Consider the following 27,984-nt stretch of genomic DNA (forward strand, 5'->3'; position numbering starts at 1 on the left):
GGTCGTTGATCGCAATTTGTGTGGATGAATGTCCACGTTTGTTTGGTTGCGTCAACCTGAGGGATCAATGGGTCGTGTTGGGTCAAAGCTTGACTGAAGTTTGCCAGAACTATTGTTGAATTTATTTGTCGCCTTTTTCCCTTGATCCTTTTAACAGTTTGTGTGTAGTTCATCACTAGCCGGCCGAAGTTCCTTTACACCATGGTGTTGGATATCGAGCTTTTTCGTCCAGAGAAAGGTGGAGATCTTAACTATGTTCGGGAAAATCAAAAAAGGAGGTTCAAAGACGTCGGTTTGGTTGAAAATGTAATAGAGAAAGACAATAAATGGAGACAGCGTAAGTATCCTTTTATAGCATTGTCGATTTGTTGTGAATCATATTACCTTTTCGGTTCCCAGTACTTTTCTAACCTCCTTGTGCCATCGTGCAGAGGTTTTCCGACGTTAATGAGAATGCTGTGTGAACTGATCGCCGTACAGAATTTGCACCTAATTGGAAGTAGTGAAATTAAATATCCGTTTTCGTTTACCGTGTATTTTCAGATCGCCATAAAGCTGATGGATGGAATAAATTGAAGAACATATGTAGCAAAGAAATTGGCGAGAAAATGAAGGTAATAATCTCAAAATGAATTCGGGAAGACCCTCTTCTCTGTGTCTACTGTCAACTCAGGTCTAGACTTTTTTCCCTGTAATGGAATGTTGAGTATTGGAACAGTAATGCTTCTCTGGTGAAACTGCTCCTGAAACATGAATTTTGCTTTTTAGATGCCAAGTATGAGTTTTCTATGACATGGTTGTGTTTACCTCCGCACATTTTCGATACAATTTAGTGGGAAGTATGGCGTTATTCATGGCCTTCTTTGAGGCTCTTCTTCACATTTTCCCATGGCATAAATGTGGGAAAATGTTTATGCGTACAGTAGTTTTGGTACCCCCTTCCCTACATATATTCACCATTTCCTCAGGCAACAGGTTAGACAGTGCACTAGCTCCTTTCAGTATGCTTGGTGGGAGGTTAACACGTTGAATATAGCCAATTTCTAGACTAGCAATGAAACTTCCCACCCCATCATGCCGGTTATAGTGATTGGTTACTAAACGACTGAATCCCAGAGGCTAAGGGTAACTACACGAAGTTGTTTTTGGCATGAACTGTGCCTGAAATTATGGTCATCATGGCCAAAATGCCTAAACGTAGAGTGAAATTTATTTTACGTTAATTAAAAATAATATCTCTATGTGACGTGAATAAATAATATGTAATTGGTGAAGAAAATGCTTATGGGATCACAGGAAACATTGACTAAAACATCTTAGTGGTCAACATGTTAAAAACTAGCATTCCTCTTATTAATACGTTGCGGACCGGGTACATATTTAATTCCAATCTCATCGGGTAGGACCGGGCATTTAAAGCAGCTTTAACCTAAATGACACTGATACACCAAAACCCTCATAAAATGTTTATTTTTTAACATATTTTAATAAAATTTGGTGCATTTTACTTACCAGAGGTGTTAGTACTTAGTTTTTGAATGGTATTTGGTGAAACATGCTCCTTTGTGCGGGGGAACCTTGCAGAATCCACAGATATACCGAGTTTCCTTCCTAAGTTTATTAGCAGAATAAACTCGACACATCCGCGATGGATATTTCTTCTTCCCATACCCCACTATCTTCTCTAGAGTGTGTTTCATCATTCCCCCTGCTAGCCTTGCCAGACTATCCTGCCGAGGCGCTTGCTGAGTCGGCCTTTCTATCCCGCCCTCTGTGTCATCATCGCTGGAAGATGCACTTCCTCCCTCCTCACATATAGCCCAGCCCTTGGCTACTTCCAAAACAAATTTTTTGAAGGTCAAACGGGTAGAAGTGTTCAATGTTTTGCATACCACAAAATAATTAAATAGGGCACAATTGATCAACCATAACACCACTTTTTTTGTGCACTTCATTGTTTTTCTTAGTACTGAAAAGTAAACCAAGTACATATCAGCTTTATCTACACCTCCCATGTACTTATTGTACTCCAAAATACAAATCGGTTTTTTCTGTATCTGTCCCGTCCATCTGTTTCGCTTTCCTTCGCCCATACTCGAGTTATGGATTGTGGAAATCATCCTCACCTCTCTCTTGTCATTCCACGCAAGCAGCAGAACTTCCCCCCGTCTACAGAATGTGTAGTCACCTTTCTTCATACTTTTTATTTCATGCCTAAATTCAGTGGGAAGCCCCCTGTTGGAATGGATGGTTCCACAAACTTGAGTTCTTTTCGTTAGAAGATTTTCAGCTATTTGTACGCTATTGTAATAATTATCTAGGAACACATGATGCCAACAGTGTAAATACGGATCTAGAAGGGTCACTATGGTTTCCTCTAATTTTTTTCCTTTAGCTGTATATATTTATATGTTGCAAATATAACCACTTTCACTCTCACACACCATTCACACCAATAATCCGTACTTCACCAATTTCCCTGGATTGTATGTTCTAAATCTCAATCTTCCCCTCCAAGGTATTACTCCTTTGTCTAGAGAGAGATCACGTTTAGGCATATACACAGTTTTAAATTTTTCTAAGAAATATGATAGTACATATTGGTCTAATTTTATGTAACCTATCGGAAGATTCAGAATTTGATTCGTTATCACTGAAATGCCAATAATTCCAAATTTGTTCAAATCTGTTCCTGCTGAGCAAATTACTAAAAATGGGTGTATTGATAAATTCATCAGTGCTCCAATATTCCTTGATTGAATCTTTCCTGACTTTTCCCATCAAAATTATGATTGCTAAAAAAACTTTCATCTCTCCCACCGTTACATTTTTCCACTTCCCAGTTTTCTGGGAAGACTTGTATCTGCCTTCGTTCTACATTCGATACAAATTGATCTCATTACAAATCATTTCGAGAAGATCATCCCCAAAAAACATTTTTGCCACTTCTAAAACACATTCACAATTATCAGGAGCATTGATGATTCCTACCACTCCCTGAAAATCTTCGAAACTTCTTGGAAGGTCAATTTTATTCCATGTCACCGAGGTGTCTTTCACTAAACTACCGTCGCTATCACTTGCATCCGAGTCACTGTCATCAGTGTAAACTAACTGTGCAGCTTTTCTTTTAGGTTGTCTTCCACCAATATCAAAACCAATTTCACTATCTGAGCTCTCACACTCGTCTACACAATCATCTGGCACATCTGATAATGCATCAACACAAAGTTCTTCGTATATATGTATCCTTCTCCGTCATTCCGCAAGCACCACCACTAGTTGGTCACGCCATTACTATAGATGAGGTCTTGTTTTTGGAGTAATTTTTCGGTTGACAAGATACGCAGGAATTATTGCTGGAAATTAATGAAATTTACGTAGGCTATGTATGCATGCACTTTCACAGGGTAAACGTAAACCAACTTTCATCCAAGGAAATGATTCCTCACTAAAAAACGTGACTTCAGATCTCTAACGAAGAGAGTAAAAAACTCAAGAACGTTCCAAAGGAGGACTAATATGCATTCTAGGCAAAGGGAAACATTAGAGACTAACAAAGATAAGCGTTGTGGCCATCTGGTCCTTTTCTATCGAGGACCGAAAGATAGAGTCCCGCTGAAATGACCCTCATAGTCCTTGGCCCTCGAGACTCGTTGATGTGTTTACGTTGAGCGCTGGAGATAGGATGTCTTGTGAGAATCTAGATCATGGTGCGTATAAAAGACAGCCTAATGCACCCAGAGGTGAAATATGCATTAATTACTTTGCTCCATACATTATAACGTATGGCGCAAAGTAGGCGATGAGAGAATTACCGACAATAGATTTTGTTAGAGCCAAATGAAAAGGACCGAAGAAATCCAACCAAAATTATTCCTTATCATCTAAAATATTATAATTTGTAATTTCAGAACATTGTTGAATTTAGAGAGATGCTGTTATAGAAAAATGAATGTTTAATCGAGTTTTTTTCACAGGTTACGGCTTAGTGACATTTTGTTCCTATACATTAGTAATCTCTAAAAGTGGATTACGTTCATCGAAAAAATATTAACAAGTTTATAATTCGAATGGGATAAAACTAATCTAAATCAATGAAAGCACATTCTGAAATACACCAGAAGCAAAAGCGAACATAAGTGGACATAAGTAACTAATATAAAAAGAAGCAGAGTAAGTTTTATTATCACATGTGAAAACACTGAAATCTCTGTGGCCGGTCCTCAGCGTTCGGCACGCAAAACACGGAGATCTCCGTGACCGGTCCGCAACATGTTAAGGTCAAACTTTGTATCATTGTCCAGCGATATTCCTTTTGGGTTAATTTCCACATTCTATATGAAAATGCCAATGTTTGAACCTGATGCTAGAGACTTCCTGTGGGCTAATGATCTCCCTTAATTGCACGTCGAGTGAATATATCATCATGGAGGTTGGAAGGGATTGAGAAGGTTGAAGAAGAGTTTGAAGGGTGTGTTGTTTCTTGGAAGTTTAATTCTTTGTGTGATCATGAAATGAAATTACACTGTAATTTCTCATTACATGTTTTGGACCAAAATCCTGACATCCCTTGATTTCAAACTTTTTAGATTTGAGGTCCTGCACTGGAAATTTTCACTTAATGTATATAATTCCTTTCCCTTGAGCTACAACCTTGTCGTGGTGGAAAGGCTTGCACATCTGGAGCTGCTCTGGCTGGATTAATTCTAAATTATTGCCAGTAGGACCACCTATGCTAGATAGGTCGAAGGGTTGGAGCCAGACAAAAGGTAGTCCATGTGATGGTGTCACGTAAAAAACACTGTTGGAATGAAAGTAGGAAACCCCAGCTACTATCTCTTCCCTGAAAACATGAAGTACAACCAAGTGAGCCTCGGAATCTCATTGACCGGGACCCGTCTGCTAAGGGCGAGTGTCGTTCAAGGCAGCGAGGTCAGCAAGGTCCTCGGGGTCGTCAACATGAGAAATCCTTGCAGGGACTTTTTATCATCAGCAATGAAGAAAGAAGAAAAGAAGACCAAGAAGATGGAGAAGAAGAAGTCCGCTATAAATGCAGGGACGTGGGATGTGAGGAAGGGGAGGTGGGGAAGTTAGAAAATATTAAAAGGGAAATGGATAAAGGGAGGATAGATATCTTAGGAGTATGTGAGGTGAGGTGGAGGGATGGGGGGACTATTGGAGTGATGGTTATAGGGTTATATATAGTGGTGGGGAGGAAAGCCAGTGAGGGGTAGATTTAGTATTAAACAGGAAGATGGGCAAGCATGTGGTAGGTATAGAACAGGTAAGTGATAGGATTCTGGTGGTAGGAATTGAGGCATGGCCCACCAACCTTGTGGTGGTTCAAGTTTACATGCCCACTAGTTATCATAGGGAGGAAGAAGTAGATGAGGTGTATGAACAGCTCGAGGAAATAATTAGAGAAACCCTGGGTAAGAAAAAATCTGGTAGTGATGGGGGACTGGAGCTCCTCAGTTGGGGAGGGGAGGGATGGACACGAAAGAGGAGAATTTGGACTAGGAATGGGCAATGACAGGGGAGAGAAAGCAGCAGAATTTTGCAGGATAAACAAATTATTCATCACAAACACATGGTTTAATCATCATAAAGGGCGAAGGTAACCAAGGAAAAGTCCAGGGGATGTGGGGAGATATCAGGTAGACTATGTTATGGTAAGGTAGAGGCTTAGGAATAGTGTGAGAAACTCGCATAGCTTCCCCGCAGGGAATGCAGATATAGACCACAACCTAGTGCTCATGAAATGCAACGTAAGATTCGAAAGGCTATGAAAGCCAGGAAGGTGAGGAAATGGAATGTAGAAGAGCTGAAGGTGAGTATGAGGAGAGAATATCAGGAACTTGCTGAAAATAGCATCCGGGAGATTGAAATTACAAAGACTGTTGCTGAAAGATGGGATAATATTAAAACAGGATTAGTCAGCTGAAAAGTCCATTAGCTACGTTGACAGTAGAAGGATAAAGAAGTTTTTGGATTATGGAGGAAATGGTCAAAGAAATGGAGGAGAGAAGGAAGTGGAAGAACATGGATGCAGAGCAGGGGAAAAGAATGTATAGGAATGGTAATGGAGTGAAACTATAAGGTGAATGGAGGTTTGGTGGAAAAGTCAGTGAGAGGAAATGGAAAAGTTTCAGAAGGGAGGAGGGGTAGGTGCGTTGTATACCAAAGTTAAGTCACTATCAGGCAGCAAAAGAGGAAAAGCCATGTCTAAAATTTAGGCTAAAGGTGGGAGGTTGATGATGGAAGAAACAGGCCGGAGATATTGACTTCAGAGGAGGAAAGTGCAATGGAGAGGAACAATCTTGGGCCAGGGATCGAGAAACTTGAATCAGAAATCAAGAGAGCATATATAGAAGGCTAAGAGATGTGAAGACTAGTAAAGCAGTGGGCGTGGACAATATCCCGTGTGAGCTCCTGAAGAATCTAGGGAAGGATAGTTAGAAAAGATTTTTGATCTAGTACGCAGGATCTATGAGGAGGGATGTTGGCTGGAGGATTCCATGAAGACAGTTATAACTCCGCTACTGGAAAAGAAGAAAGCTGTGGAATTCAGATTATAGGACTATTAGCCTAATAATGCGTGTGTCGAAAGTGGTAATGAGGATATTGAACAGACGAATGGAGGCGAGGGGAAATGAGTATTTGGGCAAAGAGCAATTTGGTTTTAGAAAAGGGAAGTTAACTCGTGATGCAATAGCAATGATGAGGTCCCTGGTGGTGAGGAACCTAGAATATGACCAAGACGTGGATTTTGAAATAGCATTTGATAGGATAAACTGGGTAAAGTAAATGGATATACTCAGGAGAATAGGTGTAGATTGTAGGGATTGGCGACTGATTCGTAAAATGTACATGACCCAGACTGCGCAGTTGAGAGTAGCGGATGGAGAATTTGGGTGGGCGAGCATAGGCCAGGGAGTGAGACAACGTTGTCCTTTATCGCCACTGCTTTTTAACATATACGCTGAGGATATGGTAAGAGAAGCGTGGAACGAGTTGGAAGCTGGAGTGAAAGTGAGAGGGATGATGTTTAAATTGGTAAGGTTCGCAGATGATCAGGTGCTGATTAGTCAGCGGGGGCACTGCAGGCTCTAGTGGATGGGAGGTACACTAGCGGTGCGACGAGTATTAATGGGATGACTATTAATCACAAGAAGACCAAGGTTATGCAGTTTTGTAAAGCATTGCAAGCAAGGAATGTGAGACTCAAGATAAAAGTAGGGGGGGAAAAACTTGAGCTGGTAGAGCAATTCAACTATATGGGCAGTACATTAGATGAAAATGGACATAGTGGTAAGGACATCAAGAAGAGAATTGATTTAGGTAGTTAAGGAGGCATTCATGAAAAGGTAGGAGCTTATGAGAGGATTGCTGTTTAAGAGTTTAAAGAATAGATTAGTGAAGAGTTTGGAGTGTAGTGCTCTATGGTGCAAAATACGTGGGTACTTAGGAAGGAGGACAAGATAAGACTGGAGGCTTTTGGCATGTGGGTGTGCATAGAAGGGAGAAAGTGAAGTGGACAGAGAGAAAGAGAATCTACGAAGTGCTGTACATAGTTGGTGAGGAGAGGCAGATTTTAGATGAGATTTGGAAGAGACAGAAGGTATGGATAGAGGGAGTACTTAAGCAGGGAGTGCATATTGAAGACAGTGTTAGAGGGTAGAATGTTAGGTAAACAAGGGAGCGGAAGGAAGAGAATAGGATTGTTTTAGATATAATCAGAGTGAGTAAGCCTAATAGTGAACTGAAGACGGAAGTGCTTGAAGGTGGGGGAGGCTCCCAGAAGGCTTCTCAAGTATACAGACCTATATTAATTGGTAGAATACTTAAATGATAATGCATTCAATTTATCATTGTTTTAGGAGTAACTTTATTGAAACAGCTAGAAATTACTTTTGGAGTGTAAAGTGTTGTTTTATCTTTTGACAGCATCTTAATACTTGAATGAATGAGTAACTTTTGTAGTTTACAGGGCCTAATATTTTAATTGCATCATAATCTTCAAGGAAGTCATTTAATTTCAGGCTGGAAGGAAAGGAAGTCAAAAGCCTGTAAAATCTAACAATAGTGCAGATTCAAGAGAGTGGTTTTCTGCAAATGGAAAAATAAATTTATCTGTTTTGAATGACAAATTAGCTAACCAAAGTTATTTAGTGGGACATTGTCCCACAGTGGAGGATGTTACAGCATTTAATGCCTTAACAGAGCCTCCTTCCACTCAATATCCTCATGCTGTGAGATGGTTCAGGCACATAAAGAGCTTTGGTGATGACATGTCTTCATTTCCAAAGCAGGTGAGGAAGTCATCATTGACACATGTCTGATATATTTTGTCTCCTACCACTTTCTAGTTAATTTGCACAGTATCTTCACTTCATTTATTATTTTTTGCTTTTCAAGAATGCTTTGCATCCCTTGGAATGCCCTAGGCTTCAATGAATAACAAGTACATAAGGCTAATCAGCCTGTTTCCCTTGGAAATGTGCTGACCCATTGGCTTTAAAATTGGAAATTGTAATCGATTCCCCATTTGCATTTGTTAATTATTTATTCCATTCAAAAAATTAAAGGATTTACTGCTACCAATGAAGTATCAACATTATCCTTATGCAAAAATGGCGATTTAATGTAGAAGTAGTGTGTTTATTTCCTCACTAAAAATCATATAATATTTAGGAAACAATTCAAGTGCTGTAGATACCTAGCCAATGATTCAAGCACATGCAGCATTTTTGCTTTGAAATATTATTTTTTCTGTGAGAGTTTGAATCAGAGTACGTATTGGCATGTTTTGCTTAGGTGTTAGGTTAGGTTTGCATGAAATTTTTAGGCAAGGAATTATACCTTCCTCAGTGCTTACCATCTTTTTGATTCCCACGGTATCCCAACAGTTTCACACTGTATCCCATCATCATCCCAGCATGTATGCAGTGGGAGCCAATAAGATGATCAACCCTTCATTCTAGCTCCAAGGAAGCCTACACCTCAACATATATATTTATTCCAAATTCAGTCTTTGTTTTCTCTTAGCTCGAACGCCTACTACAGCAGACTCTCGTTAATACGAACAACGTTATTACGAAGCAATTAGTTGGTCCCGATGAAAAGGCCTATCCAATCCATAGTAAAAGAAACGTTATTACGAAATTACGAACCTCAGCCCCGGTCCCGGCGGTTACAAAATGAAATTATGAACTTCCACGAAAAAGCAACGGCATTTAGGTGGATATACACTACGCTACGTTATCATCATTGATCAACGTTTAAGTTCTCTTCTTATTCTGTGCCCAAGAGCGCCAATTTTGGTTCTTTTTTCAGTAGGAGATACTTCAATTGCACGCAACATCATATTATAAGCTTCGTTCCTGGGAAATTATGTTGACCCATTCATTAACTTTCGTAAATTGGGCGTACAGTTAGTCCTCTTCCTAAGCACATTGGATTTATGAACTTTCAGAGATACGATCATTAGAAAAATTCAAGCGCCCCCGAAATTTCAAATTTAGTGCCTTTGGAGATTGCCGATGCGACACGACGTGGCGTAGAGGAACTCGCACTTTGGGCATAATCTGAACTAAGTATCATTTAGTCCAGTGTGAAATCAGGAACTGTTCAGCGTTTCGCTCACTGTTTCTTCCCATGGCAATTTTTTCGGCCCCGGCTATGATGCAAGGTAGATCAGTTCGTCATAATCGCAAGTTGACGTGCGATTGTGATGCATTGTTGCATTCTGCAGGATAACCACTCTCCTCGATTCCTAGTATAGGTTACCAACTTAGGAGCAAGTTCTGGGAATGCATCTTCTTCGGTTATCTAGGATTTGAGCATAATTTAATAGCGTATATTATACTCTGAAGATTATTAGTGTGGGAGATTGAAGAGACAAGAGATTTTGACAAAGTACGTTTTTTTTTTCGATGATTCCTAAAAGAAACGTTCATCCGAACTTCGTTATGACGAACCCGTCCGTTTTTCGGTCCCGTGAACTTCGTAATAACGAGTCTACTGTATGTGTTTTTTTTTGCTTGTTTTGTTTTGATTGTATTAGTTGATGCATTACATAGTAAAATGTTTTGTAAGGAATGAGAATTTCTTGATAGCTGCACTGTCCTGTTACATGTATCCCTAAAATTTTTGTGAAGCTTCCTCTTTCCCAATTCACCGCTTTAATTTGGACATGAAGTCAGACTGTGCCCTATCTTTTTAAAGTGAATTCATTTTCAATCCTTGGCATGTTCTGAGTGGCATGATGAACTACAGATATTGACCAGAAATTAGAGCAATCTTTTTAAAACAAAATTTCCCGGTCTACTGTTACTTGGTGGAAATTATGAGATGCAGATTTTAATTTATATATATTAAGTAAATTATTTGTATAAGGGGGGTAGAGGAAAATTTTCTCGCGGCATGAAATTGATTATTATTATTAAAGCATTCTACCAATTAAGGTAGGTTTCCATGGAGTACTCAAGAGCGCAGAGTGCAGCATCACTACCAGCCTATGATAACATCACCTATCTCATGTGAAAGACTTTTCTCTAAGACTGGTAAAATCTCATCTAGAAGTTACCTCTCCTCACCCACCATGCCAAGCATTTCATCGTTCCTCCTCCTCTCCATCCACTTCACCTTATCCATTCTTTGCCACACCCTTATCTCGAATGCGTCCAGTCTTATCTCGTCCTCCTTTGTCCTGTTCCGTGCCCAGCACTTCGTAATTTGCCCTCCTCTCTGTCCACCTCACCTTCTCCATTTATCTCCACATCCAAATTTCAAAATAATAATTAAAACATTGATTAATTTGTTTAATCAATGTTACTTAATCAGTGTCCTGCTTCTTCAAAAAATTTGATTGACATAGGCAAAGATTTTTGTGTATTTAATGACTCTGCATCACTCATTATCTTTTTGGGCTGAGATAACTATTTATAATAGCATATATTCTTCTGTAATAGTTACAGGTTATTCTCCTTGTGGCAATATAGATTTTCACAGTTTTTTGAGCACTGATTAGGTGTTATGTGGAGGGATTTTCACGTGAACCAATCCATCGGTTGGAAAGGTCATTTAGTCATGGCTTCTGCCATTATGAACGGGCTGTTGCCAACACCAGGTTTCAAATGATTCTAGCTGTTAGTCTTCTCACGCACATTTCTTAACATAGAAAAAAATTTAAGTAACTCCTGGAAATACTTCCGTAGAAATGTTCTTAAAACCAATTACTTGGTTAGCTTGATTCTGTGATAACAATTGTTAGCTTCGGAACCTTCAGATTAGTTTATAAAAGGACAAGAATATTGATGTGTTTCTACTGAGAGAATAACTTCTAAGAATCTCTACATTTCTGGAGCAGCAATATGTATATGAATAAAAATCTGTTGTTAATCATGCACTCTTTTTCCTTGGGTTAGTACAGTTTGTATCCCTTATTTATTGATCTGTGGATGATATATCTTTGTATTTTCACATTAAAAATTAGTATTTATATATTCTTTAAAATGTTTTTTTTGTCTCATTAAAATCTAGGAAAATCAAATTGCTACATTCATTAGTTTTGTAGTGAAGAAAAATAGAAATATAATTTCTAGTGTTTAGGTATGAATGGGTACTCAATGCATTCCAAACTTGTTTGGAAAACTGTCTTTAAATACAAGTATTGCATTGTAGTCAAACTAGTGCATGAAAAATGAGAAATTCTCAAATGAAGTTCTTTAAAAAAATAAACCTCATTACTTTATATCAATGTCGATTTAGTTTTTTTCACAGACTTGATAGTTATTGAACTCAGAGTTTATACAAAACTCTGTTAAATTAGTGTGGAAAGAATCCCATAAAATGTATTTGTGATTTTGATTAAATTGTGTAATTGAACTCAATACCTAAAATTCAATTTAAAATGTTTGTTTCAGAAAAAACAACACAGCCCCGATGAAGATGATGTACTTCCAGCGGAAGTGGTGAGCAACCTAGAATCGTTGAATGCCGAGAAGATGAAAACCTTAACAGTTGCTCAGATAAAGAAAATAAGAGTCCTTGTAGATGAAGAAATGGTGAAGAATGAAGCAATCATGCAACAGCTTGAACAGGAGAGGAATGCTGCTCTAAGAGAAATAGGAAATCATCTTCATAAGTCTGTTCCTATTAGTAATGATGAGGTTAGTATGGATTATGGTTTTGAAATAGTATGTATTATTTTGCAATATAATTGGCGAAAGCAGTGTAGAATGTATTAGTGGGTAATACATGAGATTTTGTGGCACTTGAATGGTGTTCATGAATGTTTTATACTCTTTTGTACATGTCGTACATTCCTGCTAGTGATTTATGCTCAACTATCCAAGAAAATTCTATGGGTATGATAATAGTAAAATAGTGTTGTTCATCACAATTCTGACCAAATGAAATTAACCCAATATGATGCCTGTTGTAAAGGTTAATGTGAAAAAAATGAAAGTGATTCCGTGAAAAGTTGTGTGTATGTTAAATCAATCTGTTTTTGTATTTCTATTCCAGGATGAGAATGGAGTAGAAAGAACATTCGGAGACTGTACAACAAGGAAGAAGTATTCTCATGTTGATCTGATCCACATGATTGATGGAATGGATGGTGATAGGGGTGCAAGCGTATCTGGTGGAAGAGGATACTATTTAATGGTTTGTGGCTTTGTAAAAATATCTATGTGCATATTTTTTTTTAAATTTTGTTTTCAGTCGGAAAATTTATTTTTTCCACATTTCAAACTTTTTACCCATGAAGATGAATAGTTTTTCTATTTATTGACGACATTGGTAATAAATTTGCTGTTTCAAAAATATCAGCACACTGTGTAAATAAGTATTTACAGTAGACTCTCATTCATACGAACAACGTTATTACGAAGTTCTTGTTGTTACGGAGCAGTAAGTTGGTCCCGACGAAAATGCCTTTTCAAGCAATAGGAAAAGAAATGTTATTACGAAGTTTTCATTTTTAAGAAATTACGAACCTCAGTCCCAGTCCCGGCGGTTAAAAAATATAATTTATTGCGAAGTTCCATGAATAAGCAATGGCATTTAGGTGGATATACACTACGCTAAGTTTTAATAATCACACCACATTTAAGTTCTTCTCGTGTGCCGTGCCCAAGAGTGCCAAGCTTGTCGTCCCTTCCGGCTTCATTCTTCACAGAACCGTTTTGTTTACAAGTGAAGTAGGCATTTTCCTTTCTTACCTGACAACCTTGCCCCCTAACCCGATCTAGACCATTCTCCCTGTCATCGGTCAACTCTCTTCACCGTGACAGTAGGTTTATCAACTTACCAACTAGGTCTTGGAACATATTTAGTTCGTTATCGAGGACTTACTATACTCGGGAATATATCAACCCTCGATTGCATCATGCCACATTCTTCTATTGAGAAACTGAAACGAATTTTCCTGTTTATATTCATTTTCGCATAATTTAATCACGTTTATTATATACTGTTTTATTTTTTTCAACGATTCCTAAAAGAAACGTTCGTATGGACTTTGTTATTACGAACCTCCAGTTTTTCGATCCCTTGAACTTTTTTATTTTTATTTATTTATTTATTTATTTATTTCATCACCAAAAACGGCACAAAGGCCTTTACATTGGCTGTTCCTAAATAAATAATATATAAAAGATAACAAACAATAGCACAGTAAATGAAAAGTAACAGTAAACAAAATTTTTAAACGTGAGAAGGGGCACTATTGATTAGACAATGGTGAATTATTGAGATGGTATTTTAAGGTGGCTTTGTAACTAGTAGCAGAGGAAAATGGGTCCAGGGAAGGGATTTTCGAAGCGATGGAGTTAAACAAGGAGGGGATTCGGAAGAACAGAGAGGGTTGAGAGATGGAGAGACGGAATCGCGGAATGTGAAGCAGAGAGTTGTTTTGTAAGGGGCGAGGAGGAATATGAAATCAGAAAAGAGGGAGAATTTCGTTTGTCCGTAGAGAACCACTAAAGACTTTATGTAGAAACATGAGATCTGATAAGAAACGGCGGCTTGTTATGTTAGGTATCCTGAGGGAGGAAAGGATAGCGTCACGGGCGTAATATCTGAGTGTGGGGATTCGATGGCGGACTACTGCAAGAAAGAAGTTTAAAGGACGGTTGAGCAAGCTTAGAGTAGTGGGGCAGGCGGTAGACCAGACTGGTGAGCAGTATTCAAGTATGGGGAGAATACAACCGAAAAAAACTGTTCTTAATGCGGTAGGGTCGTGAAGGTCTGTTAGTCTATAAAGCATACCAACAATGGCCATTGCTCTCCTCACGATCAGCGAAATATGATCATGAAATTTTAATTTATCGTCAAAAATCACACCTAGGTCGCAGTGGGAGGTTACAAGGGGGATAGGCTTATTTAAAAGGCAGTAGGAGTGCTTCAGGGGATTGTTTTTCAACGTGAATGTCATCATCACCGATTTGGAGGGGTTGACCCGCATCAGCCAAGTCGAGCACCAATCGGTGATAAAATTGAGTGCCGATTGAAGGGAATGTGAGTCGGTGGGGCGATCCACTCTTTTAAAAATCTTGCAATCGTCCGCGTACAACAGAACATTGCAGCCAAAAGGCACATTCATGAAGTTTTTTGTCAATACAAAATGGAGAAATTTAACATGTATTGACATGCATCCTGTATTTTGATGTGTTTTATAAATCAAGTTTTCCCCAGCAATGATGGGTAAGTGCTATGAATTCCTTAAAATATTCTATTTCAAAAATATATTTTTCTTATCGGGTGAAAAACAACCTGCACATAAAAAATGTTTTAATTTTTGAACGTATTATGTACTAGATACATGTTGTAAATATTTTCTTATATATAGAAAACAGTTAACACAAGCATTTCACCACACTTGAAGGAGGGCCCAAGACTGACTACCAGAGTCGTGAAAAGGGATTTTTTTTGCATAAAATTTTTTTTAACAACAAAGCAAGCAAAAAGCCATGAATTTTATTTTTACAGGTGGTGGGTCATGCCTTAAGGAATATTAGAAAAAATAATTCAGCTTGATTCAGATATTGCCTCAGGTCAAAATTTGATGTTTTATAGAACCATGTTTTTGACGCAAAATTTTCTAAAATCTTATGAAACATACGAGTTTAGAGAATTTCCAATATTCCTTAGGATATTTTTCAATTAGTTTTTGGAATCCTCATGACTTCTTTAGTAAACCTGCAAATTTTCATAAGAATCGGATGAAAACTATGGCTGAGACAAATTATTTCCCTCTGGAGGTACAAGTGCCTCTGGAGACCGCATTCATTGAAAAACTGCAGTTTCACCCAAACTTCAAATGGCCGTGAAAAAAAAACTATTAGAGATAGCCAAGAAATATTTTACACTGTTTCATTCCTGCATGGAAGGATGAAAATTGGCAAGTTTCATCAAAATCCGAGTCGGTGGGTGTCATGCCTGGATGAACTGACATGGAATGACCCCACTACTAGAAATATTTCCATTGCAGGACACAGAGGCAGGGATTCTGTGTGACCTTAATAACGAGAGTATACTGTACCTAAATTTATTATTCTCAACTATTATTTTGATCACACTAATATCATTGACGATGTCCATGGGACATTGACAAGGTCTGGGATGGGCTGGAATATTAGTCGTCAAAATTAGCATTTTTCTTTCATTTTCTCCTCATAGACTTCAGGGGAGTGATAATAAAAAGTGGTTGCGTTTTTTGTGTAATTACTCCCCTAGGTCTATCTAAAACAATGGATATTCATTTTATGATAACAGCTTATTATGCAGTCATGCTCTCTAAAGCCATCTTCTGAACATTGAAGAGAGGCATATTGATAGCTGAAGTATTTAACCCTTAAGCAGTGGTGCTGGCAATTTTTCTTGCGTAACATTTTGCTTGTGCACATGATTGACAGCATTCCTTAGTCTTCTTAAAATTATTTTGACTGAGTATGAATCACATTTCACCTGTCCAGGACTAAAATCGCCACAACCAATATGTCTCCTGAACCTCATTCTTGGTGGTGCATCAATTGTGCTGGTTAATCTTGTATAGCAGTGTGGTTATTGGATTGAAAAATGTGTTGTTGTGATAAGTATAACTTAGAAATTGTTTCCATGTGTATGGATAGTCTATCATCTGATACAGATTTTTTAAATATTCAAGTTTGATTTTTCTATTTGTCATTAAAGTTGTATATAATAATAAATTTAATAGGTACATATATCAATTTCCCGGGCTTAATATTTTGTATTTAGTTGTACAGCTTTACTTGAAAAATCAAATTATCTCATAAATCACAAACAAAAGTCTGGATAAGTCCTCTCGCAGAAAAATAGGGAGCAAAGATATGTACGACCGAGCATCAGTGTTCACCATTAAATGAATCTCATTATTTTCTCATGTCAGCAAGGATTGTTACATTATGTTTGCTTAAAGTTATACCATATTTGTCTGAATATAGCCCCCCCTTTTTTTTCCAATAATGCCCGTGGTAAAAGTAAAGGGGAAACTAAATTCAAACCCATTTTTTGAATTTTTTTCCGAAACTCAAACCTCAAAATTAGGGGGGGGGAACATACTCGGAGAAATAGGGTACCTCTTTAGAAATAAGTGTATTTAAAGATATTTTTACAGTATTAGCACTGTTGCAGTGAGTGCATCGGAGTGAATGCTTGAGGGTTAAGATAAACACTTTATACAAAATCTTAATAATATGGTAGGAGTCATGGGAAATACTTTTTTGCTGAAATTTGTTATGGCCCTCAACTCCTTCATTACTTTTTTCATGGGGCAGTCTTGAGGTGCCTCTTAATATTTGTTTCCTTTATTATTAAGTTATTGCATGAATCTGAGACTGTCTTCCATTTTGGTATTGATGCCACTATTGAGGGAAAAGTGTCCACCAATCAGAATTCATGCCCTACGGATACCCTTAAAATTTTGAATGCTTCTGAATTATGTTTGCTGTCATTATTTATTGCCATTTTGCTAGACTGGCTCACAAATTTTTATAAACTGATTTCCTCAGTTCTTTATCTTTAGCCCTCAAATTATCATCCAAAATGGGTCTATGTACTAATTTGAGCTCCAATTTTTTGTGAGTAGTCTTTTAATTGTGATTTAATATAACTCTCATGAATGTTGTACTGTGGATTTCGCTTGTTCATTTTTCTCTAATTTATTTCAGGGGCCTGCTGTATTTTTGGAACAAGCACTTATTCAGTTGTCTCTAAAAATTTTATATGGAAAGAAATATAAACCTCTCTACACACCTTTTTTCATGAAAAAGGATGTGATGCAAGAAGTTGCCCAGCTCTCTCAATTTGATGAAGAACTTTACAAGGTAAGGATAATTTTTTAGAAATGTAACCTCTACATGGTAAGCGTTTGTCTTGCGTATTCAGCGTAATCCCGATTATCCGGGCTAATGTTGAGGAGAGGGGGCACTAATAATCGGAAAACACAATTAATCCCCTAACTTCTGCTTTAATTTCATTTAATTTTCAAAATTCATGTAAATCAAACTATTTTTTATTATTTATGCTCCTTGTCTGTTATTTTAGGTTGCTTTTCGGAATCATTCGTGTTTTTCTTTTCCCGACTGCAATTTGTTTAGCGGCGATAAAACGATTGTACTCATATTCCTACTGCTCCATATGATATCTGGTTTCCGAAATCCACGCACCTGTATCTGTAAGATCACGGATTCAGAAAATTGGTTTGCACGAATGCTTCAAAACTGCTCTGCAGCTTCTAGCAGCAGAAACTACACTGTCAGGTATCACGCTGTTTAGTTGTCTCTCGTGCAAGTTGCCGGGTATGCAACTGCTGCAGGATGCGGATCCATGATCTTTGAGTGTAATCGCACACTACGATGCTTGGAAAAAAGGAGCTCGCAACTACTGTGAAGGCAACGGGTGTGCGATGTAACCATTGTGCAGCAGTGGTTATAGGAAACCAGGACTTTAGGCAGTTTGTCTATGCAGGCGAGTGCCTGGCTATGACTCATGCTATCTCTACTTCCACTTCCTCTGCTGCCTTCACTTATTCTATTCCCTTCCTCTCCAGTTTGACCATGACTAGTCAGGGTGTAAGTACGTCTGAATGCGACGAAATCTCCGGTTCCTTTGGGCCATATTCGACCAAAAGCGAGGCCACGGCAATGATTGCACATTTGTAATATGAAATATACATTTATAGGTCATAGATGACATTTATCTTAATTTAAGAATGGTTAAGCATCGAAGAATCCTCTGAAAATTAATCAAGAGTTTTTTCCCTCGCCGCTGATCATCATCTGCAAGCTTGAGCAGACATCCAATTAAACTTGGAACAATCCTTGTCAAAGTAAATAAAATAATTCCCTTATGCGAAGAGGATTCTAATAGAAATAATAAGCCCGGTATAGCTTTGCATTAAAATGCAAATATCCTTGTGCTTTTGTGTCCGATTAATTTTTATTATAAAGATCGCGGAAAACATCAAAGAAGTGTAAAACTCATGCACGGGTTAGCTGCAGTACGGATAACCCACAGCGGGATAATCGGTAGTCTGCTGTATGTGACCATTAGCTCAATCTTTGTACTCAAATGCTCACTTACTGTAAATGGCTGTTTAGTTGCATCGTCATGCCTATGATAGATGAGATATGGTATTGACCTAATTTCATGTTGCCTCATACCCATTTTCTATTGTGTTGGACAAGAAATAAATTGATGTGTATATAGAATTTTTTTCTGAGGAAGCTAGGGAAGTAATGGTATTATTTTACTAGCATTGGTACTATTAGGAGTACATTATATTTTTACATTTAATATAATCCAGGTTGTGGGGAAAGAAGCCAGTAAAGAGGATGCCAGTGATACTGGGGAGAAGTATCTGATTGCTACATCAGAGCAACCTATTGCAGCATTCCATCGTGGGGAGTGGATTCCAGAATCCAGTTTACCTATCCGCTATGCTGGGCTTTCAACATGTTTTCGGCAGGAAGTGGGCTCACATGGAAGAGACACTCGTGGTATTTTCAGAGTCCATCAGTTTGAAAAGGTATGTTTCAAGAGTCAAACAAAAATTGCATGTGTTGTAGGATATTTAGTACTCAAGGGTCGGTTTGTTTCATCAGCTATAGGTTCCCGCAGTTTTTGGGCTTAGACTCACAATTGGTACGGAGGCCAATAAGAATCAGGACAGGAATAATTTGTACAAAATCCAATTTGAAAGCTTTTCATGGGCATAATTTGCAATACAGACTTAATATAGAGCAATGTTATGCATATGATCATATTATTATTATTACATGAATTGTATAAGTCGACCATAATGTCGGGTGGTAACATAAAATCAGGAAGCACATAATACAGAGAAAAAGAACCAGAATATATATCCATGATAAAAATAACACCCTAATTCTAATCACATACAACTAAGAATTTAACATTATCCCAATAAAACAATTTTAAAACAATCCATTAAATACATTAATTCTAATATAATACAACTAAAAAATAAGCATTGACCCAACTTCAAACTCTCTTTTTGAACCATTATTTACTAAATCAATAGGTCAGTGCTTCACACTTCTTCCTAAAAATTTTGGCATTTGAAGGGAAGATCTTAAAAATCACTTCAGGTAGGTCATTCCACTCTTTAATTCCTCTATGCAGGAAGGATTTTCTCAAAATGTCTGTTTTCTGTTTTTTCAATTGAATTTTAAATTTATGGTCTTTCCTTCCTATGTAGCAGGGTGAGCCCAGCTTTAGACCTAATTCTTTCCAACCCTGCTCTTTTGTGAATGCTTTGTATACCCCGCATAGCCTATTAATGGTTCTTCTCACTTTTAGAGGTTTCCATCCTAAGCTCCCTAGCATTGCTGATACACTTTTCCCTCTTCCATGTTTTCCTAGAGTGTACCTGGCTGCCTTTCGCTGAACCCTTTCAAGCTTAGAAGATTCATTGTTAAAGTGGGGATCCCACACAGAAGTTGCATATTCAAGTTCAGGACGAACCATGGTCCTGTAGGCCATTTCTTTAGTTTCTCTTTTGCTCTCTTTTATATTCCGCATGACCCAATGCAGGGTTTTAAATGATCTCCCTATCACCTGATCGATATGCACTCCCCAATCAAGATTAGATGTGAAATTAACCCCCAAGTATTTTAAGTCCCTAACTTTGGAAATATTTTCCCCGAGTAAGCTGTATGACCGATTCTCCGTGTTTCTCCTTCTCGTGAATGTAATTTGCTTGCATTTTCCCGTATTCACATCCATTTTGTTGGAGATTATCCATGAAGATATTTTTTTCAGGTCATTTTGAAGGATACACGGGTCTTCCCTGGCTTTGATACTTCGGTAGCTTATGCAATCATCTGCGAAAAGTCGTATATTGGAGTCAACTCCCACATGGATGTCATTAATATAAATTAGAAACAATAGCGGACCTAATACGCTTCCTTGCGGGACCCCTGATGTTACCGCTATCTCCATAGAATAACCTTCACCTACTCTTACCCTCTGAGATCTACCTTTCAAAAATTCCCTAATCCATACTTTAATCCTATCATCTATCTGTAGCCTACTAATTTTCTCTATCAATTGAGCGTGTGGCACTGTATCAAAAGCTTTTTTGAAGTCAATGATCACCGCATCAATTTCACTGCCTTGATCCAGGACTTCAGCAATGTCTTGCGATAACCCTAGTAACTGGGTCTCACAAGAAAAGCCCTTCCTGAACCCGTGTTGATACTTGAATAGCCAATCATTTGTGGCCCAAAATTCGCGCAAGTACCTAGCGATAACTTTTTCAATTAATTTACACACTACTGACGTTAGGCTTACTGGTCTATAATTATCTACTTTAGTTTTATCACCCCCCTTAAAAATAGGTATGACGGTTGCCATTTTCCATTTGGAAGGTAAGTCCCCATTATTTAGTGTGACTAAAACAAGTCTTCTAATGTAAGGAACTATTGCTTCATCCCCTAATTTTAATGCATCCATGGACACATTATCAGGACCCATTGATTTATTTCTCTGCTGTTTCCGTATTAGTTTTAAAATTTCATTATCTGTCACGCTTATATAGTCGAATTTATTTTGTCCACGGCTAGATAATAATAATGAGGGTTCACAATGTTCGGTGTTAGAGTTTGAATCAAAATTACCATCCCTATCCTTATAGCTCCTAGCGTACCACTTATTTAGTTCGTTTGCTTTGTCTTTGTCATTTAAAATAACTTTCCCACCTTCACTCACGATCATAGATATGTCGTTATTAATATCTTTTTTCCTTCTAATATATTTGAAAAATTTATTAGTATTTTTCTGGCTTAGCATATTTACCAGATAGCTCTCCCGGGCTTCCCTTTTTTCAATATTAAATCTTTTAATTATATTTTTATAAGTTTCAAGGTTTTTAGGGCTTATATTTCTTTGTTTATACACACGCCTTGCCTTCCTTTTCAGTCTTCTTATATTTACATTATAATACTCTGGATCGCTGTTATGTTTAAGCCTTCTCCTAGGAACGAATTTTTCTATACACTCGAGCAAAATATTCTTAAAAGAATCCCAAATTTCATCCAAAGTAGCACCTTGACCCACCCATTTTGGAAAATATTCTCTTAGCATGTTTTTAAAAGCTGTCACATTTCCTTTCTTATAGTTCCAGATGAATTTTTCAACTTTTTTCTTTGACTTAGTGGGTGACAATTCTAGCTCAATAGAAACCGCCGAGTGATCACTTATACCCGGTATTATCTCAAAGCTTTGCACACCCTTAAATGGCCTTATAAGGAACACATCTAATATTTTACTTCCTCTCGTTGGTCCCTTCACAAGCTGCTCGAATCCCTCTTCATAAACTAGTCTATTTACAAGTTTTTGAACCTTGCCATTGCCTTTAGCATTACCATCCCAATTGGCATTTGGCAGATTAAGATCCCCTGCTATGAGGATTTGTTTGTTCGGTTTTTCGGCGCATGCATCCGCCAAAGCCTCTAGTATACTCATATCCTCATCCGGTTTTCTGTAAAGTCCAATTAAATTTAAGGTTTTTCCTTTTTCCTTCGTGTATATATTTACACTCAGCATTTCGAAATCTGCCCTTACCCATTCTAGGCTACTCAATAAGTTAGACTTGACGCAAATGAATACCCCCCCTCCCCTGTCAGTCCTGTCCCTCCTGTATACATTGAACTCATCTGGAAATATTTCTTTCGAGTTGATATCTTCTCTAAGCCACAACTCAGTGCCTACTACACAGTCAGGATTACACAATTCAATTAGCGACTGAAATTCAATAATTTTGTTTCTTATGCTGCGGCAGTTAACCTGAAGATATATATGGGTTAATTTGGTGCCTTATTGTTGGTAGCTTGGAGATCAAGGGTGTTTAACGTCAGGGTTTTCAGAATTTTTCTCCCAATGGTTTTTAGTCTCCTACCTCCGTGCAAATATCAGATCTTGAGTTCTTCTGGAACTTGTATCCATCTGTGGGTCAATCACACAAGGGACGTAATGTGCCACAGGTATGCTTTCCATGTTACCATGATCAGTTTATCTCACCCGTTCAAATACTTACCAAAATGTGGCGACTACCTGCAGTACATCTACGGAGGAGACCTCCAGCCCAGAGGCCATCTATTCTCTGACCCATCATTCTTTGATATGGTTACCTTTCTCAATACCTGTCAGTAATGAATGATGAATTGAAACTATCAAGTTTATGCAAACAAAGTATACAGCTGACTTACTGAAGTGTATGGTTTTCTGGTGTGTGCAAATTGACTGCAAAATATCAGCACAGGCAACCCACATATCTTCATCCCATAGCAAATTTCTGGCTACGCACCATGAGTCCACTGTAGCTGCTACATTTCTGATTTCCATCTTCAATCTATACTAGCTCTGTGCTCATCCTGCTGCAACGCAACCTGTGAAACATCCGTTTATTGAACCCCTTAACCCTTTCGCTGCTGTGAACATACCTTTTCATCCTCCCTACAATGCGCTCAGCACTTACGCCACATGTGATGGGTAGGTTTCCGGAGAGTGAACAGCAGTGAGAGGGTTAAAATAAAGATCCCAACAAATTTATTATATGGTTAAAAGAATCAAGACATACCTCATAATAGTGAATAAAAATGGTATTCCCGATATATATGTTGATTCTGCGTTGTTCACAGGGTACAATGTACTTATATTTCTCATAGGTTGAACAGTTTTGCCTTACCTCTCCTCTGGAAGATAAGTCCTGGGAAATGATGGATGAGATGATTGCAAATGCTGAGGATTTTTATCAGAAGCTGGGAATTCCATACAGAATTGTAAATATTGTTTCTGGTGCTCTGAATAATGCTGCCTCAAAAAAATTAGATCTGGAAGCTTGGTTTCCTGGTTCAGGTGAATATGATAACTTAAAATTTTTTTATATGATAATTTTTAATATAAATTTTTTTTATGTACAATAGGATTATTATAATATGTATTTTATTGTGGTTTTGGACTATTATAGTTCCCTCTATGTCTTGTTGAAAATGGTAAACCATTTAAAATTTGTTAACATATTGTAGGTTAAGACATTAAACTCTCAGTATTGGGAATAAAAATTTGGTATTCGAGCCTTTTATGCATAATATTCTCAAAAATACAATATGGAACTTGCATATATTTCAGATATCTATCTAACAACAATCTAACAACCCCAAATATATTTTAAAATATATGTTTGTGTGTCACGGTAAATTTAAAAAATAATTTTTGACGTTATTTTCGATATTTTATGCACAAAGGTTAAGAAAAAAACTGCTGTTTCACAAAATAAAATATATTTGCGACCGGTTTCGATACAGCGTATCATCATTGATACGCTGTATCGAAACCGGTCGCAAATATATTTTATTTTATTTTGTGAAACAGCGAAGTCTTTTCCTTAACCTTTGTGCATCATGAAGGAGTTTCACCATGTTACGCCAACCACCATCGCATTGATATTTTATGCTTTAAAGTTTAAGAGAATTTTCAAACTCAAGAGAGAATCAAAAACACCTGATGATTGATTGGTAGAAAAAAGATGTCTTCATTCAGTATGCTGCAGACGAATACTTGAATACAAGCGATGGCGTGGTTATGATTTGTTGCTTTAACACATTTAATGCGGGCCTGATTTTCATTAAGTCATCAAAATTGGCCGTAAAAGGTAAGAAAGAAAAATAGAGGGAGGTTTCCGCACCTTAACTTCTGTTCAAATACAGCAGACTGCCGATTATCCGGCTGCAGTTTATCCGGGTTGCGGAATATCCATGCAGGAGTTTCACTCTCGTTTAATTTTTCTGCGGTCTTTATAAAAAAATAAAATCGGATGCAAAATCATCGTAATTACTGCATTAATACTAGGATACACCAGGCTTATTAGTTTTATTAGATTCCCCTTCGTAAAGCAGAAGCAATCGCACGCTAGCTGTATTCACGGGAGCACTAAGTTAAGCTACCGACGCGTCATTCTTCCCTGTGGATATTTTCGGACACTACCGGACAAGATGTTGCTGGACTGCTGAGCATATGATGCCACAAGCAGTCCAAATCGTATCATAAAAAAATCATATATTTTAGCTGCAGGGATATTATCTGATCTATTTTTCTGCCATCAAAAGCCATAGATTGCGTAAAGATGACGATACGGTTATTCTTAGACTGATTCTAGCAACCGAGAACCCTATGAGTGAGGTTCTTGCTTTTAACTTTAGAAAAACATTGCCTTGATGGCGACAGCAAGCTCTTTCAGATTGGATTTTAAGGAAGGCCAGGCTGTTAATTTTTTCAATGTTGTAGCGATAATATATTTGGGGGCTTTTCTCACGAGATATCTTGTACTCTCGAGACGAGCTCTTTTTAAGCTCTCATCATCATTTTCACAGTGGTCATCATTTTTGCGGTTGTTGTAACTTAAAAATTCCATGTCGAAATCCCCTGGCTGATTCCCTTCTCATATCATCCAAATCTTCAAAATATCATCAAAAACAAATTTCTCTTAAGTTATAACTGGGGAAAGAACAATACTGCACATTCTTCAGGGAAGTTTGGGTTTGACTTTCCCTCAAACACCCTTTGCAGCTCATCATTCCCTCTCTATCAAGGCCAACTGTTCTAGTCTGACAAACTTTAAAATTGCTTATCCACACACTTCTTTTGCTTCTTCCTCCACAGTTTCTAAATCAAGGGCCGCGGAACTTTCCTCTTTTGAATCAACTTGTTTTGAAAATCAAGCAATTGTGTAGCATAAAACCTAAGAATGCTATTATTCATTGTTAGTTACCACCTCTGGATTGCATGTATTCCACTGATCACTACTTTCTGCATCTACAACTTCCTTTATAATGCATCTTCTATCCATTCTCACAGCAGATACCCTATGTTTAAGGGAAAGCACTGGCCTCCTTGGCTGGCAGTTGAATGTGTGGGGAACTACTTTACTCCTCATTTTTATATTTCCTCCCATGATTTTAAACACATATCGAAATTTTTTGGGTGTTTTTGCACAGTGCACCACTTGCAGTTTTTCCTTTTTCAGCCATTTTCTCATTTTAATGCAATATGGCTCTTCTGAACCTGCAGCTACAACGTTATTGGGTTTGGATCTACGACTCCTCCTGAATTTTGACGTCACGGTGTAAGGATAATGGGGGTGGTATTTTTTCCTCCACGAAGTTTGGAAGATTTTTGGGAGTCATTTTTTAAATTATGAACTGAATTTTGAGCGGAAAAAAGTCTTTTGCAGTAGCAAGTATTTATTGCAGAATATCAGAGTACTGTCTAATAATTGTATATAATTTCTCTATTGGATGTGTAATTACATTTATTCTCTTTATTATGTAAGCACTTTTGCCGTATTCTTATAATTTAAAGAAATAAGTTTCTGGGTGCAATATACCATAGCTTTGTTGTTATTAAACTTAAATTTTCAACTGCATATTACTGTGATAAACTCAAGTGATGTAAATATGGAAATGTTATTAATGCATTTTTTGTTTACTCTAAAAATAAGGCCGAGTGCTTATTTTTCTATTTCATCTTCCTTATAAAAAAATGTTTGCTCCTTCTTTTGTCTTTACAGGAGCCTATAGGGAGCTTGTTTCTTGCAGTAATTGTTTGGATTATCAGGCAAGGAGGCTCTTAGTGAGATATGGTCAGACCAAGAAAATGGGAGCCCAGGTATGTCAAGTGCATTTTACTCTCTACTATTTGCAGTGTGGTGTACATTCATAAGGTAATTAACGGACTTTATAATAGTATGATTTATTTTGTTTTTCAGACTTCTTATGTTCACATGCTGAATGCTACTATGTGTGCTACCACCAGGGTTATTTGTGCCATCCTTGAAGTACACCAAACGGAAACTGGCATTCTTGTCCCAGAATTGCTTAGACCATACATGCCTCCAGGTTAGTAAAGTATCTCTCTTCTGATTCATGTACATTATGTTTCCCTTGTATTTCAAGGCCTTAATTATTAATTTTGTAAAATAACAAAATTTCTCTCTAATTTTATGATATGGTGGCGTGATGTTTTCGGAATTTTGGAAAAGATCTCACTTGTCTTGTTTCTTCTTTCTTAGGCTATGAGAATGAGATTCCATTTGTGAAGCCTGCCCCCATTGATGAGATTGAAACCAAGAAACAGAAGAAGCAAAAAGATGGAATGAAAAAGGACGAAGTCAGAGAGCAGTAGAGAAAAGACGTTGCTGTATTCCATGAATGCAATTCTTGGTAGCAAATACGCAATTCTTGTACATTGCGGGCATCACCAATAATTGTGTAATTCTGTGATACCAGCATGTTAAATGGCATTTAAAACAAAGGCCTTAAAATGATTTTAATTTAAAGTTTCTATTTAATACAATTTTTGAAGAAGGTAATAAATGTGACTTCGTATGATAAATTGTCATTTTATTCCTATCTGTTAAAAAATATGCCATGTGAGTACATATGTATTCCGTTTTTTGATCCATTTTATTCTGAAGCCTAATTATTTCATCAGACTTCAGTTTTACGCATGTAGGAAAAATATATTGGGAAAGCTTCTGCTGAACCAGTATTATAACTGGGATCCTCTTACCCCTCCCCCCTTGTTCAATGCCTAATTTTGTCAAACCTGCCTGATAAACCTCCATAAATGCAAATGTTTCAGCCTGCCCCCAAAACTTCTCTCTGCTACTAAATATTTATTTTCCAGCGGGCTATAACCATGTGATGGTAAGGCTTGTCCTATAAGGGGAAGGTTGGAACATTCCTTTTTTTTAGTTAATATGTGTTTACTTTGTGCTTGGTGATCATCCCAAATAAAAAAAATTCAACTTGATCTGTTTATGCTTTCAGGCTTCATTTTTCAGTCAGATTTACAAATTTTTCATTGTGGTTTCTGGATTCCTCTGGAATTATCTCATGTCCAATTTCTTGAATATTGATTTAAATTTGTGATTCAGTGTATTATAATCTTTCAGAAATATTTATTAGTGCACCAAAATTGGCAAAAAGAACACAGGATACACAGAAGTGTTGCCTATCATGGATAGGCAGTAGCCGCTGTGTATAATATTTTAACTTGACAAACTATCAGGCCAGTAAATGCAGGTGGTGGCAGGGAGACTCCTATATGCATCATTGAAGTAGCCCCTCCATTTAGTCGGGATAAAAATGCATTAAATCTGCCTGTACTAACCCTCTATCATGATTTCAACATACTTACCTGTCTCCTTTAACTACATCTTATGATCAGGATACACTTACAGCTGCAATAGCTTCCTAAAGCACTATTCGCCTCATCTCTCCTATCGAGATTTTTTAGATTAGTACATTTTCTAGGAACAACTTCACGAAGAGGATATAATGGAACCATAATTCATTATTTAATTTTATAAGCAGTGAAAATCTCATTTTTCATAGTTTTATCCTGCTGAAATTGATATTTTTTTACTCT

The 27,984-nt window shown here is 37.5% G+C and overlaps 1 protein-coding gene across 2 annotated transcripts; it reads left to right on the plus strand.

Moving 5' to 3' along the window:
• Positions 1-10: 10 nt before the first annotated feature.
• On the plus strand, positions 11-26,946 carry LOC124161118 (serine--tRNA ligase, cytoplasmic). Of its 2 annotated transcripts, XM_046537336.1 has the most exons (11): positions 11-337; positions 544-614; positions 8,046-8,315; positions 11,931-12,176; positions 12,535-12,675; positions 17,202-17,357; positions 18,839-19,060; positions 23,223-23,412; positions 26,123-26,220; positions 26,321-26,450; positions 26,624-26,946. In XM_046537336.1, exons 1-11 carry the CDS (start codon positions 202-204, stop codon positions 26,734-26,736), a joined length of 1,773 nt encoding a protein of 590 aa, XP_046393292.1. In that variant the 5' UTR covers positions 11-201; the 3' UTR covers positions 26,737-26,946. The 2 variants fall into 2 exon arrangements, with proteins under 2 accessions (XP_046393292.1, XP_046393293.1); XM_046537337.1 differs by lacking the exon at positions 8,046-8,315.
• The last annotated feature ends 1,038 nt before the right edge of the window (positions 26,947-27,984 follow it).

Source organism: Ischnura elegans, chromosome 6 (genome assembly GCF_921293095.1).
Source record: "Ischnura elegans chromosome 6, ioIscEleg1.1, whole genome shotgun sequence".
NCBI classification, from domain to species: Eukaryota; Metazoa; Arthropoda; class Insecta; order Odonata; family Coenagrionidae; genus Ischnura; species Ischnura elegans.

What these genes read in the sequence shown, in the direction of transcription:
- LOC124161118 (XM_046537336.1), top strand. Translation starts at nt 202, where the DNA reads ATGGTGTTGGATATCGAGCTTTTTCGTCCAGAGAAAGGTGGAGATCTT. An exon ending in GAGTCCATCAGTTTGAAAAG is followed by an intron (nt 19,061 to 23,222) that starts GTATGTTTCAAG and finishes TATTTCTCATAG; the next exon opens with GTTGAACAGTTTTGCCTTAC. An exon ending in AGCTTGGTTTCCTGGTTCAG is followed by an intron (nt 23,413 to 26,122) that starts GTGAATATGATA and finishes TTGTCTTTACAG; the next exon opens with GAGCCTATAGGGAGCTTGTT.